Below are 19184 nucleotides of genomic sequence, written 5' to 3'. Positions count from 1 at the left end.
CCATGAAGGGTGCCAATAATCTAATTACGCCAAACCAGGCGATAACGCACGGTTGTGTTTCGGATGGCTGTGTTTGGATGGCTTCTTCTTTCTGCTTTCGGATATTCACTAGTAGAGCATTTCTTTCCCCCCTTTCAAATGATTACTTTGTTTATATATTGACGAAACATATAAAGTGTTACTGGCTGATCGGTGAAGCCGAATAATAACGAAGTTCATGGGCCAGGGAGGGCTGAAGCACGCTTAAGAGCACAGGATTGTGTGACGGCGCCTGTGCGTGCATGGGTGAGAGAAAGAGAGAAAGCGAGAGAGGATGTGCACGGAGCGATCCCGCCTCCTCGTGCAGTTCGGATGCTCATAGTTTGAAGTTTACTCGGCGCGAGGGCTGTGACAAACTGTCACAAAGAAAATGCAGAATCGAAGATTCCTTGGAATTCTATACGTCGCTGTTTTTGTATGGATGTCATTCTGTATAAGGGGTACGTAAATATATATATATATATATATATATATATATATATATATATATATATATATATATATATATATATATATATATATATATGAAGCCTATATCTTCATGTCTTGCTCTGTCTTTCATTATTCGCTTTAATTCCAACACAGTGGGAACCGGTTAGCGATATATGCGATATATGAAGATACATCATTTCAGGAGTTATGAGGTTAGACTAAATGTGTTGTGTTCTACAGTTATAGTATGTCAAGTTGTCCACAAATTAACTAGTAACTGGCGCTAAAAACAGGAGCCAAACACACGCGGTCAGTTCACAGACCTTAGAAATGCGGATGCTGTGTGTGTGTGTGTGTGTGTGTGTGTTTGTGTTTGTGTGTGTGTGTGTGTGTGTGTGTGTGTGTGTGTGTGTGCGCGCGCGCGCGCGCTTAACTCTTATTAGTGTGCTATTTGCCATTTGGCAGGCACTTACGCGTTTTTAACAAGTACCGGACCTGGTCCCAAAATCTTGCCCGTTAAGCCGTATAAGCATTGGTAGCAATACGGGAAAAACGACAAGAAAAGAGTTAACGGAGCTTTTTGCGTCGTGACTGCTCGTGTCGTTACCTCGACAGTACGTTATCGTCTTTAACTTAAAGCGCATCCGTTCCGTCTGCGTGAGATCGAAAGCGCATGCCTCGAGTGTGTCTCCTTTGATGTCCGTAGTCCTTGTGCTTGTCATTTGTCTTCCAGCTATCGCGTTCTGCCAACCTATAACTGTACTGGAAGTGTATGGGGGGAATTCACTTCACCATTCTCGGAGCTACTTCACTCCTGGGTGGGTGGGGGGGGGGGGGGGGGGGGTGTATATGGAATCAGAGCGCTATACTGAATACCACTGAATGTCAAGGTCACTCTACCCGGCGGCAGACGTTTTCTATTTCAGAGGATTGTTCTCGATTGTTTAATCGCAGGTCGGGACATTTGCGCATGCATGGTCCAGTCTTTAGTAGGGACTGCGGACTAGAGCGCCGTCGTCACGGTCGTTAAGGGCTGTTGACAGCCTTAGTCCCTCCCTGAGAACTAAGCTCCGCGACCTGTAAGAGGACGAGGGTTAAAAAGTCGTTGATAATTCCTTTCCCTTTGCAAACTCTCCTAAAGTATCGATTATTGTCCGTTCGCCAGCTTTCCTTGATTCGGCGACCCCGTGGAATATCTTAATCAATAACAATCTTCTTCATTGTATGTCGACTTTCATCTTTTGCTGATTTGCTCGTGTTTTTGTGATAATCAATAGTGCGAAAAATATACACATCAGCAAGATTTTGTGCTATTGCTGGACAACTTTTTTGGTGTAGGGACAGATGAGGGTACGATGTTTAGTGTTCAGTCTGTCTAGCCGGAGTGGGGGAGGGGTATATACATGATGTAATATACAGCAAAAACTCAGTGTTGACTGACGCTGACAGTGTTTGTTTATACAAGTCCAGCTGGGCTCAAATGAACACTGTAAAACTTAATTCAGCTCTGCGGGTGTTAATTCAACACTGATGACGATGATTATCTGTTCAGTCGGACCCGACTTTCGGGCACTTTATGAGACATCATTTTCCAAGCTTTCCTATCTTTAACAGCTTCTTTCAGTTCTTTCATTTGCATATTCATGTCAGCCTTGATTGTATCTAGCCAACGTGTTCTTAGGCATCCTCTTCTTCCGGACCCACTAACAGCGCCAAGCATTAATGATGTTTCCAGGGAATTGGCTCGCATGACATGTCCGAAATAAGAGAGCCACTGCTTGGTAATTTTGCCCTCTAATGATGTTCTTGGTTTGACGCGCTCTAGAACCGTCCTACTTGTGACCATATCCACGAGATGCACAGCATTCGCCTCCAACACCATAGCTCAAAAGTATCAATTTTCCTTCTATCTGCCTTTTTCAGGGTGCAGCTTTCACGTGCATACATGGAGATCGGAAATATGATTGCATTGATCATGCGGGTTTTTGTTGCAATGGTAATCTCTTTACTCTTCCATATCTTTGCAATCCCTTGCATTGCACTGCAGCCAAGTGCAATTCTTTGTTTGATTTCTGGCCCTGATTAGCCACTGCAGTTGATCTTGGATGCTAGGAAGATGAAGTCTTGAACTGATTCAATTTCTTCATTGTCGATTTTTACATTGACTCTACCATTGCCTGTTGTCGTCATTACTTTCGTTTTCTTGATATTCAGGTACAATCCCATGTGTTCACTTTCTTCTTTGACAAGTCGGATGAAATATTTTAAGTCTTTTACGCTTTCTGTGAGCAAAGTTGTGTCATCAGCGTATGGAAGATTATTGGTATTTCATCCACCAATTTTCACTCCAACTGACGATTCATCCAAATTGCATCTCTTCATAATCGTTTCCGCATACAGATTGAACAGGACAGGCGCCAGAATGCAGCCTTGTCGCACGCCTTTCTTGATCTCAAACCCAAACCTTGTCTTGTGTGGAGCAACTGAATTAGTTTTACCAGATGTCCTGGGGTGCCTATTTCCTTCAGACATTTCCACAGCTTGACGTGTTCAACACAGGCCAAAGCTTTGCTGTAGTCAATAAAACACACGTACACATCCTTTTGATATTCATGGGTCTTCTCTATAATCCAACGCAGGTTTGCAGTTTGATCTTTAGTTCCAGCTTGAACATTTGGGAGCTCCCTTTCAATTAATGTAGCCATGCGTTTCTAAATAACCTTTCAAAAGTAGAATTTTACTTGCATGTGATACAATTACTCCACTATTATTGCCAAAATACTTTATGGAACAAATTCAACACTGGGGATTTTCTTAAAAGGGCTTATTGTTTAGTTGTGTGGAATGAGGGGTGTTTCCTGAGGGTGTTGAGGGCTGGGGATGAGAGCACCTGTGTGGGCAGCGTTACTGGGGATGAGAGCACCTGTGTGGGCAGCGTTACTGGGGATGAGAGCACCTGTGTGGGCAGCGTTACTGGGGATGAGAGCACCTGTGTGGGCAGCGTTACTGGGGATGAGAGCACCTGTGTGGGCAGCGTTACTGGGGATGAGAGCACCTGTGTGGGCAGCGTTACTGGGGATGAGAGCACCTGTGTGGGCAGCGTTACTGGGGATGAGAGCACCTGTGTGGGCAGCGTTACTGGGGATGAGAGCACCTGTGTGGGCAGCGTTACTGGGGATGAGTGCACCTGTGTGGGCAGCGTTACTGGGGATGAGAGCACCTGTGTGGGCAGCGTTACTGGGGATGAGAGCACCTGTGTGGGCAGCGTTACTGGGGAGAGGAGCATCTGTGTGGGCAGCGTTACTGGGGAGAGGAGCACCTGTGTGGGCAGCGTTACTGGGGATAAGAGCACCTGTGTGGGCAACGTTGCTGGGGATGAGAGCACCTGTGTGGGCAACGTTACTGGGGAGAGGAGCATCTGTGTGGGCAGCGTTACTGGGGATGAGAGCACCTGTGTGGGCAACGTTACTGGGGATGAGAGCACCTGTGTGGGCAATGTTACTGGGGATGAGAGCACCTGTGTGGGCAACGTTACTGGGGAGAGGAGCACCTGTGTGGGCAACGTTACTGGGGATGAGAGCACCTGTGTGGGCAGCGTTACTGGGGAGAGGAGCACCTGTGTGGGCAGCGTTACTGGGGAGAGGAGCACCTGTGTGGGCACCGTTACTGGGGAGAGGAGCACCTGTGTGGGCAACGTTACTGGGGAGAGGAGCACCTGTGTGGGCAATGTTACTAGGGAGAGGAGCACCTGTGTGGGCAGCGTTACTGGGGAGAGGAGCACCTGTGTGGGCAGAGTTACTGGGGAGAGGAGCACCTGTCTGGGCAACGTTACAGGGGAGAGGAGCACCTGTGTGGGCAATGTTACTGGGGATAGGAGCACCTGTGTGGGCAACGTTACAGGGGATAGGAGCACCTGTCTGGGCAACGTTACTGGGGATGAGAGCACCTGTGTGGGCAACGTTACTGGGGAGAGGAGCACCTGTGTGGGCAACGTTACTGGGGATGAGAGCACCTGTGTGGGCAGCGTTACTGGGGAGAGGAGCACCTGTGTGGGCAGCGTTACTGGGGAGAGGAGCACCTGTGTGGGCACCGTTACTGGGGAGAGGAGCACCTGTGTGGGCAACGTTACAGGGGATAGGAGCACCTGTCTGGGCAACGTTACTGGGGAGAGGATCACCTGTGTGGGCAACGTTACTGGGGAGAAGAGCACCTGTGTGGGCAACGTTACTGGGGAGAGGAGCACCTGTCTGGGCAACGTTACAGGGGAGAGGAGCACCTGTGTGGGCAACGTTACTGGGGAGAGGAGCACCTGTCTAAGGTACACCTACCCCTATAGTCATGATGTCACTGAATCTCAACCCATCTCAGCTGCCACCACCCCTGATGCCCCCTGCAGCCCAGAACCACACCTCCACCCCAGCCAACTACTTCTTCGTTGCCCTTGACAGACATTTTCATGCAAGATAGGTTTCCAGCACATGTACACCATTGAAATGAGACTAGGACTTCTAGAAAACCAGAACCGGCATCCATTCCTTATTTCTTTATTTTATCTTTTATCTCTCTCTCACTACTTTCTCTCTGCTCTTTATTATTTACATCGTTGCTATTGTAGTGTCCGCTGTCGGCCATAAGAGTTTTGGTTCCTCTCAAGGTTTCTTCCTCATGCTTTAAGGTGTTTTTCCTCATCACTGTCGCCCTTGGCTTGCTCACTGGCAGCTTGAACTCGGACATGTGTAAAGCTGCTTTGTGACAGCGGCTGTTGTTTTTACAACAGTGTATTAATACATTTGAATTTGAATTTGTCTGGGCAACGTTACTGGGGAGAGGAGCACCTGTCTGGTTTTCTCACACAGATTTTCTCACACAGAAAATGGTGTTTAAGGAGATTTCTGCTGACACTTCTAGGATTTAAAGCAACTGCAGGTCACGTTCCCTGCAGGGTGAGTGTTTGCTTTTCCATGAGCAGCATCACCTGTAAGACTTTGTTGAGCTCCCTTTGCTGTTCAGAGCGTGATGGATTTTTCTCAGTCGCGCGGTTGCTGGGCATTTTCCTCACTGTCTGGTTTGAAATCCCTCCCAGTCTGGATTGGTTTCACGCAGTGCGAACAGTGTTTCAGCCAGGCAAACATAAATACGCACTCACTGGTCGTTACCTATCTATGGTCACTGGCTAGTTTACACCTGTTTTCTAAGTGTGTTTTCTAAGCAGACACTTTCAGGGTATCTTTTGTCATGCTCGGTTTGTCAGACACGTTCTGTTCCGTTCATCAGTGGTCAGTTCCTTACCACGAGACCACCGTTGATGGGGTATTATTTGGGTGGGTATAGTTCTCAAAGTGGCACCCGCACTACTATGCTAATGCCACAGTAGTGGGTGTCATGCTGGTGTGAGTGAGTGAAATGTTGTAGCACTACAGATTTTAGTACGACGCCCAAACATGTCCAGTCCAGTGTGCTCGGGTGGTCAGGAAGAGAGCGTTCATGAAGAGGAGGGAGGTTACGCTGTTGCCCCCCCACCACCAACCCACCCACCACTACCAGCAGTCTTCTCATCTATTGTCTGTTCTTCAAACAGCTGTCGAATAAAAAAATGAGATCGACAGTAAAAAACAGACCATGAATGAAGTGGCTGGTGAGTGTAAGCTCAGCATATATGTCTTACTATTAAGTGACATAACACAGACATTGTGTCAAATGTATAGGGTTCTGCAGGTCTGTACACCGTGTCATAGTGTCAGCTGCACCAGTGCTCTGTAGGTCTGTACACCGTGTCATAGTGTCAGCTGCACCAGTGCTCTGTAGGTCTGTACACCGTGTCATAGTGTCAGCTGCACCAGTGCTCTGTAGGTCTGTACACCGTGTCATAGTGTCAGCTGCACCAGTGCTCTGTAGGTCTGTACACCGTGTCATAGTGTCAGCTGCACCAGTGCTCTGTAGGTCTGTACACCGTGTCATAGTGTCAGCTGCACCAGTGCTCTGTAGGTCTGTACACCGTGTCATAGTGTCAGCTGCACCAGTGCTCTGTAGGTCTGTACACCGTGTCATAGTGTCAGCTGCACCAGTGTTCTGTAGGTCTGTACACCGTGTCATAGTGTCAGCTGCACCAGTGCTCTGCAGGTCTGTACACCGTGTCATAGTGTCAGCTCCACCAGTGCTCTGCAGGTCTGTACACCGTGTCATAGTGTCAGCTGCACCAGTGCTCTGTAGGTCTGTACACCGTGTCATAGTGTCAGCTGCACCAGTGTTCTGTAGGTCTGTACACCGTGTCATAGTGTCAGCTGCACCAGTGCTCTGCAGGTCTGTACACCGTGTCATAGTGTCAGCTCCACCAGTGCTCTGCAGGTCTGTACACCGTGTCATAGTGTCAGCTGCACCAGTGCTCTGTAGGTCTGTACACCGTGTCATAGTGTCAGCTGCACCAGTGCTCTGTAGGTCTGTACACCGTGTCATAGTGTCAGCTGCACCAGTGCTCTGTAGGTCTGTACACCGTGTCATAGTGTCAGCTGCACCAGTGTTCTGTAGGTCTGTACACCGTGTCATAGTGTCAGCTGCACCAGTGCTCTGCAGGTCTGTACACCGTGTCATAGTGTCAGCTGCACCAGTGCTCTGTAGGTCTGTACACCGTGTCATAGTGTCAGCTGCACCAGTGTTCTGTAGGTCTGTACACCGTGTCATAGTGTCAGCTGCACCAGTGCTCTGTAGGTCTGTACACCGTGTCATAGTGTCAGCTGCACCAGTGCTCTGTAGGTCTGTACACCGTGTCATAGTGTCAGCTGCACCAGTGCTCTGTAGGTCTGTACACCGTGTCATAGTGTCAGCTGCACCAGTGCTCTGTAGGTCTGTACACCGTGTCATAGTGTCAGCTGCACCAGTGCTCTGTAGGTCTGTACACCGTGTCATAGTGTCAGCTGCACCAGTGCTCTGTAGGTCTGTACACCGTGTCATAGTGTCAGCTGCACCAGTGCTCTGTAGGTCTGTACACCGTGTCATAGTGTCAGCTGCACCAGTGCTCTGTAGGTCTGTACACCGTGTCATAGTGTCAGCTGCACCAGTGCTCTGTAGGTCTGTACACCGTGTCATAGTGTCAGCTGCACCAGTGCTCTGTAGGTCTGTACACCGTGTCATAGTGTCAGCTGCACCAGTGCTCTGTAGGTCTGTACACCGTGTCATAGTGTCAGCTGCACCAGTGCTCTGTAGGTCTGTACACCGTGTCATAGTGTCAGCTGCACCAGTGCTCTGTAGGTCTGTACACCGTGTCATAGTGTCAGCTCCACCAGTGCTCTGCAGGTCTGTACACCGTGTCATAGTGTCAGCTGCACCAGTGCTCTGCAGGTCTGTACACCGTGTCATAGTGTCAGCTGCACCAGTGCTCTGTAGGTCTGTACACCGTGTCATAGTGTCAGCTGCACCAGTGCTCTGTAGGTCTGTACACCGTGTCATAGTGTCAGCTGCACCAGTGCTCTGTATGTCTATACACCATGTCATAGTCTCAGCTCCACCAGTGCTCTGCAGGTCTATGCATTTTACAGTCACGTTCTGCCACATCTAGTCACGATTCCAGCTGTCACGGACTCTGCGGTGACACGCCAGTCTTCTGCAGGTTGCAGTTTTTAGCGTAACGAAATCTGACTCTTACAAATAAAGAAAGCCTGAAAGACAGATGAAGAGCCGTGAGAAAGTCGGGAAAATCACGATCCAAGCCCTGCTCTCAAAAAGCCCATCGTTCACTCCGCCTGGGACTGAAGAAAGAAAATATGTGCCAAATAGGTCTCCCCTAAAAGGAGAAAGAGAGTGGAATTCAGTGTGGACTTATGATGTCACATATATTTGGACATGTTGGGTAGATAAGAACGTTATGTTAGATTATGTATGTTAGATTATGTGCCTGATGTTAGATATTGTACATTATATTAGATTATGTATGTTAGATTATGTATGTTAGATTATGCGTGTTATGCGTAAACTAGGCATGACCATTTTCCTGAGCCTGCTAAGAGTCAGTGCTGAGAAATTCGCAAAAACTTCTCTCTGGAAAGTCTCGTGTCCAAGCAAACTGTGCTAAACGTCGTTGCCATATTCCACGCATATTTAAACAGTGGGTGGCTGTTGGGCAAGACAGTGACAGGGGACGAGTGAGGTGTTACGTGCGACAGGGGACGAGTGAGGTGTTACGTGCGACAGGGGACGAGTGAGGTGTTACGTGCGACGGGACGAGTGAGGCGTTACGTGCGACAGGGGACGAGTGAGGCGTTACGTGCGACAGGGAACGAGTGAGGCGTTACGTACGACTGGGGACGAGTGAGGCGTTACGTGCGACTGGGGACGAGTGAGGCGTTACGTGCGACTGGGGACGAGTGAGGCGTTACGTACGACTGGGGACGAGTGAGGCGTTACGTGCGACAGGGGACGAGTGAGGCGTTACGTGAGACTGGGGACGAGTGAGGCGTTACGTGCGACAGGGGACGAGTGAGGCGTTACGTGCGACAGGGGACGAGTGAGGCGTTACGTGCGACAGGGGACGAGTGAGGCGTTACGTGCGACTGGGGACGAGTGAGGCGTTACGTGCGACAGGTGTAGGCCATTCTTAAAGCACTTAGGCGTGCGTTTACAACCATGCAGGTCTGTAAGAGCAGGGGAGCAGAAGGCCATTCCAGAGCTTTAAAGGTGCACCACACACAGCACACGGTGCACCTCCCTGGTGGAACACACTGCGGAACAGCCTCCCGCATTTCGGTTGCGTTTTGGTTTCTGACAGGACCGAAAACCCAAAAGAGTACAAGTGTCCGATAAGGAAATCAAAAGAAAGGCCTGTGCCCACTCGCTGATGTGAAACATCGCAGGGTGAGAGCAGTGATGTATGATCAGCTCCGTGTATTCATTAGGTTCGAGGCTCATGTTCAGGACAGGTTCATAGCACCAGATAATCTGAGACCTAATCTGCTTTTTAAAATGTTTCTGGATGTTTTATTAAGGTAAGAAGAATGAGTCTGATGTGTATTGTGATATATTGCTATGTGCAAAGAAAATTAAAGTGAGTAGTCATACTTGGTATTTTGATGGTAATTTTAGTTAAGGATATTTTTAATTGCATAAGTCATAAGACATTTTGGCAGAAAGTAGATTGTGCATTTGGGATGTGTGTGTGTGTGTGTGTGTGTGTGTGTGTGTACATTTTCTTGTATTTTTTTTTGCCATTTACCGCAGTTCCTCTGTCTCAACCCAATGAGAGCAGTTTCTCCTTCTTTTTACTGGGTGTTCATAATTGTCTAAATTGGGACAGCTGCTGTACACCATCCAGCTCTGGAAGGGCTGAAAATAGAGCCAGTTCTAGAAAACACGAAAACACACACACACACACGCGCGCATGCGCACGCGCGCACGCACGCACGCACACACACGCACGCACACACGCGCACACACACGCACACACGCGCGCACGCGCACACACACAGACACACAGACACACCCACACACACACACACACACCCCTGCACCTTTTTAGACTCTCTGTTGTAAGCTATAAACTAGAATAATAGCCGTCACCGTTTTCCTCTTTAAAAGCCTTGAGACAATAACGGGGCAGAACTTTTTGCCATGTTCCATATTATGTATACGTGACAGAACTCAGCCTGACTCCAAAGCTCACGAAGGTGTAACCGTCTCCCTGCCTGCGTGGAACTCGCCGGAAACACACCAACATTTACAGCTTCCTCTGTGGTCAGCTACAAGTTCAGAATATTCTTCGGGGCAGATAATAGCAACTTGGTTGAGCATGCTAATCCCAGAGCAGTTCCGTCTGAGAGTGGAGGGTTGGCCGATGCAATAGTCTAGAACTGGAATGTTCTGGAAAGATCGAGTACCCTTTCCAGGGAAACGTGTCAAAATGAATGCTTGTCTCTTTTCTGTGCCCTATGTTACTCAATGCAATGATTACTCTGATTGTTATCAGTTGTGAGGTATTTATTTATTTATTTGAAGAGGGATCGACAAATGTGCTAGTCATTCACCCTTTAAAATGGGCTGTAGCTTTGTGCTAAGATGGCCTAGGACAATCCTACAGAGAGAGCACTGACCCATTTATTCTAGAGGGATTTCTCTCTCTCTCTCTCTCTCTCTCTCTCTCTCTCTCTGCGTGTATGTGTCTCTCTCTCCAACCCACCTTTCATAACTGAAATGCCTGTCATCATTGTATTATGAAGCTGGATGATTTAATGGCATATTAAAAAATATCTCGTTCTGGATCAGGCTTCCATATAAGATGATTTGCATGTAATCCATGCTGGAGAGAGTCTTTCGGTCTTTTTTTAATATTCATCCTTGGTGTTGCACTAAGATTAAGGTCAATTTATGGATCTGGAGCTTCTGATCTAGGCTTTCAACTTTCACTTGGGTGGTGTAATAATAGTCAGAGTGAGAGAGACCCCCATAAAAGGTCTCAACTCTCTCTCGCACTGTCTCACACACACAAATACTTTGTTTCCATCAGATATCAGCGAGACGGAGGTTACCCATTCCCACTCTATTTTCTCTCTGCACAGGCTCTGCTCCTTTTAAAGTCTCACTCTCTACTTTCCTAAGTTTTGCTCTCTCTCTCTCTCTCTTGCCTTTCAACGGCATAACGATCAATAGGGTTTCACTCACGCGCTCCTCCCGAAGCAGAGGCTGACCTTACGCGGGCCCTGGGCTGGGCCGGGTCCTCTACCGCGGGGCTCAGCGTGAGCCGTCCGGCCCCCCTCGTATCCCGCCAGCTCTGGTTGGAAGCTCAGTGAGTTTCTGTTTCACTGCTACAGAGCCTTTACCCCCTGCAGCTTGTTGAATTAGGCACTGCCACGGCGAGGCCGTCAATCGTGATCAGGGCTCGTCAAGGCATACGTACACGCACAGGCCTAAAACCATCCGTCTGCCGAGTTGCCCTTGGTTACCCCTTGGACGTCTGCTTCTTATACTTGTGTTTGCATTTTTGTTTAGTCCACGACGTTTTCACGCTTGCGGCGGGGGTGTTATTAGCGACGATTGGTTTGCGACATGCATGCCGCTTCTCTGATTTACACTGGATTTACACTGCAATTTATAGGCGGGTATTAATAACCGAACCAATATTTTCGTGGCCTGGATTCCAACCTTGTTTGTAAACAAGCACAAGAGGTGGTTAAAAATTATGTGATTTGAATCGGCTTATTCAGCCACATATAGAACCACCGTCACTGCCATAGTAAATGTCCATCTTCCTCATCCTCAGTTTCAGCCCTGGCTTTTTCAGCACGACAACCACGATTCAAAGTGTTCGCTATTTTTAAAGCGTTAAAATCCATGTAGTATTTCTAACATTGTATATAAATGTAAACATATTGCCATAACATTAAGATGATGTGTTGGAAGTGGGAATAAAGTGCCGGCCTAAGGATCTGAGTTATTTTGAGAAAGGCCAAATTCTGATGGCTTAGAGCATCTCCAAAACGCAAACTGGTGACAGGGTCATGCACGTGAGGTAATAAAAAGAGTGTTTACAGGAAAAGGAGGTTTAAACATTGAATTGGAAGTATTACTAACATAAAACACTCTTTTAATCTCTTTACAGAGATTATGTATACTTATAAAATGATATGCGTACAGAGCAGGGGTGTCTAGAGGCTGTAGAGGCTTCTGCAAAGGATTCTGGGTACGCTTTAGCAGACGGCTGTGTAAAGCACATCATCTCTCCACCAGGTACAGGGTAGTACAGAAAAGCAAGCCTATCTTGCAGATGGAAGATAAAAAAAAAAAAAAAGAATCTTCTATTGGAATGTAATAGTACCAAGCTCCACCTGGTATAGGTACTGAATATCAGTTTGCTTATATTGAATAATGTATGGTTTGGATATAAAGGAGAATATTTCAAACACTAGTATGTAAAAGAAGGTTGGGTGATTATGTAATCACTCCTGAAAACTGTATAAAAATTTGGGCTCTTTGTGTGATCGTGAGACGTTCTCCGGAGGACGCGTCAATAATGCTCTTTAACGTTGACCTGCAATAAAGAACAGGACCTGCTATTCTCAAATTATTCTTGAATGAAACAGAAATGATTATACCAGCATACAGAAGAATGATAGACACACATGCGGAGTGAAGGCTAACCCCATATGTTCTGAGTCCGACTCCACAGACGAGCAAAATTGCAGAAAAAGTAATATTAGCTTTAACATAAAGGTGTCAGGACACGCACGCACACGTCACAGCTTTCTGTGTAGGGGGCTGTGTAGCGACAGATAGGTCAGAGAGTGTTCATGTGGATGCTACTTTGACACGTACCATTGTTCTGACCCTGTAGTGCTTGCTCGACAGTCTAAGGCCGACGGGACACAGCATACAGAAAGCACAGGGAGATGCAAAAAATCGCAGGAGGTTTAACCACTTTTATCTTGGTACTGGTTGCACAAAAGCATCATGTCAGGGTGGGCTTAAGATAACATACCAAACAAAAATGCTAATCCACCCTCAGAACACTCAGTTCCCTTGACAAAAACTAGAGAAAAGTACAACATAACTTCCCATACTCCATTACAGAAAATAAACTAAAAATAATATACACTCACACTCCTGGGAAGCTTAGTGCACAAACATTGTATGAAACCATGTATGAAACCAGTAATTCTCGTGTTGCTTTAGATAAAGTCTAAGCATAACTTCTCATCGATTGTCAAGTACCAGCTCTAAAGGCCCCATTAAAAGAAGCTGCCACACACAGTTCAGTACAGTCTCATAAGGCCCTACTGAAAGAACGTACTACTGAGTATTCAGTACAGTCTCATAAGGCCCTACTGAAAGAACGTACTACTGAGTATTCAGTACAGTCTCATAAGGCCCTACTGAAAGAACCTACTACTGAGTATTCAGTACAGTCTCATAAGGCCCTACTGAAAGAACGTACTACCGAGTATTTAGTACAATCTCATAAAGCCCTACTGAAAGAACCTACTACTGAGTATTCAGTACAGTCTCATGAGGTCCTATTGAGGAACCTACTACAAAACCTCATGTGGTCTACCGCTCAAGACCCCGCAGATCCCAGCACACACTCGACATGCGTATTTAACCAGTAGCTAACGAGGCCGTCGGCCGACCTCTTGATCCTAACCAACAGGTCACGTGGCAACCCAACCACTTGTTACTGCTCCATCACAGTGCCATCTTCTGGACAACCAGCAAAACAAAACTGAAAAGCAAAGAGGCACAAAACAATTCTACAACACCATCTACATCTTAGAGAACTTCAAACATCTGCTGCTAACCTCTCAGTTAATGAGATAGGCAGGTAGCATTAAGGATCTTGCCTAAAGGACCATGCTGGAGACAACCTGACCAGGATTCAAACCCATGACCTCCTGTACTACATGCAGTGATGTAACCCACAATCATAGCTACTCAGAACAGAAAGATGGAGGATAAGGTTGGAGGCAACAGTGGTTCCCATGGTACTTTAAGCACTAGGGGCTTTGACCCCCTGGGAGATACTGGGAGACAATACTGTATACCCACTGCCATAACAATACTGTATACCCACTGCCATAACAATACTGTATACCCACTGCCATAACAATACTGTATACCCACTGCGATAACCATACTGTATGCCCACTGCGATAACCATACTGTATGCCCACTGCTAGAACAGGACTGTACACCCACTGCTATTACATGACTGGTTATTTCTCCATTGTTTGTACATGGGGCATAATTCAGTGTGCAAACCAAATCAGTTCATTAGGAGATTTAAATCAATCAGCAATATGGGAATACATGCTCACACCCTTTACAAGTAAATGTTGGTTACCAGCTGAAAGTTGGTAAAGAAACAATTAAAATGGACTTAAGGTTCATTCTGGACCAACCCCAAATTATTCTGCAGAAAAACCAAAACATTCAGAATATGAGAATTCATTTTCAGTGAAAGATCATTTCTCTGATACTTTTATAGCTACATGTGCTTTGGCTGTGAGAAGAAGACTGCAGTCATTAATATGGCGCATAAAAGATCAGATGATTAGCATCTGCAGTGGGTTTGTATCTGCATATATTCGCATATTCATTAAAGATTATTTTATGATAAACAGATCAAACACTATGCCTGGATATGTTCTGACTGGTTGCAGACTACACACAAAGACACACAACACACACACTCTCTCTCTCACTCACTCACTCACTCACTCACTCACACACACACAGAGCCATGTAAACTCTCTTAATCCCATTCTTTCACATGAGAGTGTGTGAGGTTTCTCACTCTGCAGTCAGCAAGTCTGAAATGGAAGAGATTCCAGTTATGTAACCCTGTCCCAAGTCACAGACACAATGCCATCTGTTAATCGCACCTCTGATTACATCTGCAGCTCAATTCCCAATCATGTGCCAAGTGTTTTCCACCTTAGTGGTTGTTTGTATGCATACCACTTAATTCACACATATTGTTTTGCCTGGTGTGCTTAACACTTGTTGCCTTGGGCTGTTACATATGACGTTTCACACTGGCGTCTCTTGTTATCTATTGATCTATTACCACAGGTTTAATCTTTTTCTTCTGTGTGTCATATTTGTTCATGACTGAACTGCATGTTCATTAACAAAGCAACTCCACAGCGTGTTCATCCCGCACCCTCTCTGCTTTCTTTCCTCTCTGCTCTCTTTCCTCTCTGCTCTTTCCTCTCTGCTCTTTCCTCTCTGTTCTTTCCTCTCTGCTCTCTTTCCTCTCTGCTTTCTTTCCTCTCTGCTCTCTTTCCTCTCTGTTCTCTTTCCTCTCTGCTTTCTTTCCTCTCTGCTCTCTTTCCTCTCTGCTCTCTTTCCTCTCTGCTCTTTCCTCTCTGCTCTCTTTCCTCTCTGCTCTTTCCTCTCTGCTCTCTTTCCTCTCTGCTCTCTTTCCTCTCTGTTCTCTTTCCTCTCTGTTCTTTCCTCTCTGCTCTTTCCTCTCTGTTCTCTTTCCTCTCTGTTCTCTTTCCTCCATGTTCTCTTTCCTCTCTGCTTTCTTTCCTCTCTGCTTTCCTCTCTGCTTTCTTTCCTCTCTGCTCTCTTTCCTCTCTGCTTTCTTTCCTCTCTGTTCTCTTTCCTCTCTGCTCTCTTTCCTCTCTGCTCTTTCCTCTCTGCTTTCTTTCCTCTCTGTTCTTTCCTCTCTGCTCTTTCCTCTCTGCTTTCTTTCCTCTCTGCTCTTTCCTCTCTGCTCTTTCCTCTCTGTTCTTTCCTCTCTGCTCTTTCCTCTCTGCTCTCTTTCCTCTGTTCTCTTTCCTCTCTGCTCTCTTTCCTCTCTGCTTTCTTTCCTCTCTGCTCTCTTTCCTCTCTGCTTTCTTTCCTCTCTGCTTTCTTTCCTCTCTGTTCTTTCCTCTGTTCTCTTTCCTCTCTGCTCTCTTTCCTCTCTGCTTTCTTTCCTCTCTGCTTTCTTTCCTCTCTGCTCTCTTTCCTCTCTGCTCTTTCCTCTCTGCTCTCTTTCCTCTCTGTTCTCTTTCCTCTCTGCTCTCTTTCCTCTCTGTTCTCTTTCCTCTCTGCTCTCTTTCCTCTCTGTTCTCTTTCCTCTCTGTTCTCTTTCCTCTCTGCTCTCGCTTTCCTCTGTGTGCGCTCATCAAGACTGTCTGAGAGAGACTGTAGCCCTGAGCAAATTAGTTGCCATTAATGTGCTGTCCATCAAATCCTGTAGCACTCAACCCATTTAATTAATTATTTAGCGCATGACCTTCTGGTTAAAAATTAACAAAACTTCCTTGTGGGCCTATTTTAAAATATATCTTTCTTTCTTTTTCAACCCTTTTATTCTCTCCCTGTCTGTCTCTCGGTCTCTCTCTGTCTTCAGACTCTCTGCAAGGTGAACACCAGAGGAAGCTGTACAAGGAGCTGTTGGCCAACTACAACCGACTGGAGAGACCTGTGGCCAACGATTCCGCCCCACTGGTAGTGGAACTGGGAATCACACTGCTGCAGATCATCGATGTGGTGAGTGTGTGTGTGTGTGTGTGTGTGTTTTGTATCCACACACAAGTAACATGGATTCAATTATCATTGTATGGATTTATTCAGGATACGTATGCAGTCCTGCTACAGTGGACAGTAATTCAGTTTGCAACAGACCCATATGCAAAAATTGCTGCTTTGTCATAGAATGCCAGACAGAACGAGGGAGTGTGAGAGAGAGAGAGAGAGAGAGAGAGAGATAGATCATGTGCACTTCATGTTCATGTAAACTTCACATTTATGTTATCTGTAGGATGCCTTCGACAAATGAATTGAGTTTAAAGACCTGCTCTATGAAAGCTTCTGGAAACAGCTTGCGGCCCAACCACTGGCCCACACAAACATCTCCAAAGCCTCTATTAGTCTCCTCTCATCCATCACAACGGTCCTGATAACGTTAAAAATAAAACCTCTAGCCTGCAGACTATTCCATTCACTGATCGTGTGTGTATAAAAAGAAACAAAAATAAAGGGTGTAGTTGTACGCACTCCACACGCACACTTCAATATCAAACCAGTGAAAAAAAAAAAAAAGTTTATCCCTGTTTACTCTTTAGCGCCACGGACTGCAGGAAAAATAATCCCGACTGCACTTTTCCTGAAGACGTGTCGGAAGACAGACCTGACAAATAAGGATGTTCTCAATCCGCGGTTTCTGTGCGCAGTCTGAAAACCGTCACAGGTTTCATTAGATTTTTAGCGCAACAGAATGTGGCGTCTGGGACCGGCGGTCTCCGGGCTCCCTCGTTCTCATGGTGCTTTTGCCGTCGATCAGGAGAAAAATGGTGACATTCACAGCACAGCCGGGAGCTTATGTGATGCTGGATAAGCTTCACGGTAGCCCTCGAGTAATCCAACACATTCTCACCTGTCTTATCTGACAGCGAATTAACTCCTTATTGGCCTCGCTACCGAGCATCGCGTCTGCTATTGGCCGCGAGTAGAATGGAGCTCCCTCCAACAGCCGTGCGGCTTCCTGGCCTTCGCTGTGAGCCTCGTCACGGGTCGCTCCTCCCTCTGTACCATCGTTATTGGTTCGAAGTTGCAAAGAAACGTCAGCCCCCTCGTTCGCCAGAACTCCAAGCAGGAGACGCGCGGCACCTGAGGTTTGTTTTTTCACCGCTACTTAAGTTACTCGCATCTTTACTTCTCAGCATCTGCGTGGCAGCCTCAGCTTCGTTACCCTCTTTCTGTGTTTTTTTCTTCTTCATGTTATTTTCAAACCCTTTAGCACAAATCCAAACCTCAAACCAAATTCACAAAAATGGCATCAACAGCAGCAAAGAAACCGATGATGAAACGATGAAATTTTGCTTTCAAAACACGCACAGATTTATGGAAGGTATCGGCCATACCGAATGTCAGTTAGACAGTTGTGCAATTATTTAAAAACTGAATTGGTAACAACTGCACACACGAGAAAAAAAAAAGAAACATACATATTTGTCAGAACAACAGTACACGTGACCCCGTGACCTTGGGGTCCCTAGCAACATGCTAGCCCTCACGTCCACTAATACACAACCTTGTGTGCCAAGCTGCTCCTCTTCCCTCCTGACCGTGGTTATGGGGTTTTCATAAAGGACCCTCGTACAGGTACCCCACTTCCTCATTAGCCCTAGCGTCATGTGACCTCCAGAGCTCTTGTTTTTGATTGAAAAATGAAGGAAAATAAAAAAAAATTTAAATGGAAACTGGATGCTGGATGTCTGTCGATCCACAGTGAAGAGTCACATTAATACATTGCAGTAACATTGTAGTTGTAGACACTCGTCCATCAAACTGCACAACTAAGTAAAAACCATGCGCCTTTAACTACCGATGCTGTTGTGATCTGACCGTTCTTCACCTGCTTTGGTTCCACCTCCATTCAAAGCTCAGGCTGCCCCCCCCCCCACTTCAACTCACTCTTTGACTGGCGAGGAATAATCGTCTGTAATCTCAGGAAACAGTGGAAAACAAGTTTTTTTTCACTGAAAATACCAGGCACTGTGCCAGGGTCATGTTAACAAAGGCGAGCTTTCTGACACAGTCTTTGGTCCAAAAGGAACTACAATGGCGAGGCAATTTCAGGCATTTTTAAAACCCCCTTTTATCACAACCCGAGGCCACACCACTAAAGTTCCGTGGAAGAAGACGGAGCGACACATATTGTTCCGATTCCACAGTCAGCGGTCAGAATACGGGCGGCGGACTGTCTGTGTCCTGCGGTGCGTGCCTGGCGACTCATACTAGCCTTCGATTCGCCCCGGTTAGGAGGCGAGTCTTATGCGGTGTTTCACGAGAGTAAGAAAAGAAGACGACACTTTCAAAGCCGAGAAGAAACAAAGTGCTTCAGAGTTTTCAGCTGGGCTGAATGCAGTCACAGTTAACGCAGGAGTTGATTTTAGTCCGGCGAGTTTCACTGTGGGGTATGAAACGTGACCTCCTTACGTCTGTACCCCCTGTTCCTTCCACGTGTCAGGTGTTTGTTTATGCTGCTGCATCTGTCATGGCTGCCACTGCGACAGCTCCAGCAGTCCCAGATGGTGTGAAGGCCTGTAGGCGGTGTATGGGAAGCTCTGTGACTGAACACATGAGAGGCTCTCCAGCAGGAGCCGGTGGGGGTGGGGTGGGGGGGTTGCAGGGGGGGTTGAGGTGACGGAAGCTGGCACCCGACAGGCCCTGTCGCCGTGGTGATAGGATGATGCTTTAATAATGATGCTAAGCGAAGCCTTCAGAAGGAGACGCGCAAA

At 46.8% G+C, this 19184-nt stretch overlaps 1 protein-coding gene across 2 annotated transcripts in view; it reads left to right on the top strand.

Moving 5' to 3' along the window:
* Window positions 1-366: 366 nt before the first annotated feature.
* chrna8 (cholinergic receptor, nicotinic, alpha 8) overlaps window positions 367-19184 on the top strand; it is a 44183-nt gene continuing 25365 nt past the window's right edge. The window contains exons 1-2 of one of the 2 annotated variants that reach the window (XM_035530148.1): window positions 367-479; window positions 16292-16389. In XM_035530148.1, coding sequence (XP_035386041.1) covers window positions 410-479; window positions 16292-16389 — 168 coding nt within the window. In that variant the 5' untranslated portion in view covers window positions 367-409. Of the gene's footprint in view, window positions 480-16291; window positions 16432-19184 lie in introns of both variants that reach the window. The other variant, XM_035530147.1, reaches the window with a different exon arrangement.

Source organism: Electrophorus electricus, chromosome 9 (genome assembly GCF_013358815.1).
Source record: "Electrophorus electricus isolate fEleEle1 chromosome 9, fEleEle1.pri, whole genome shotgun sequence".
Classification (NCBI taxonomy): Eukaryota; Metazoa; Chordata; class Actinopteri; order Gymnotiformes; family Gymnotidae; genus Electrophorus; species Electrophorus electricus.
The sequence above is the reverse complement of the archived record's forward strand: the minus strand, read 5'-3'. Positions and strand labels throughout refer to the sequence as shown.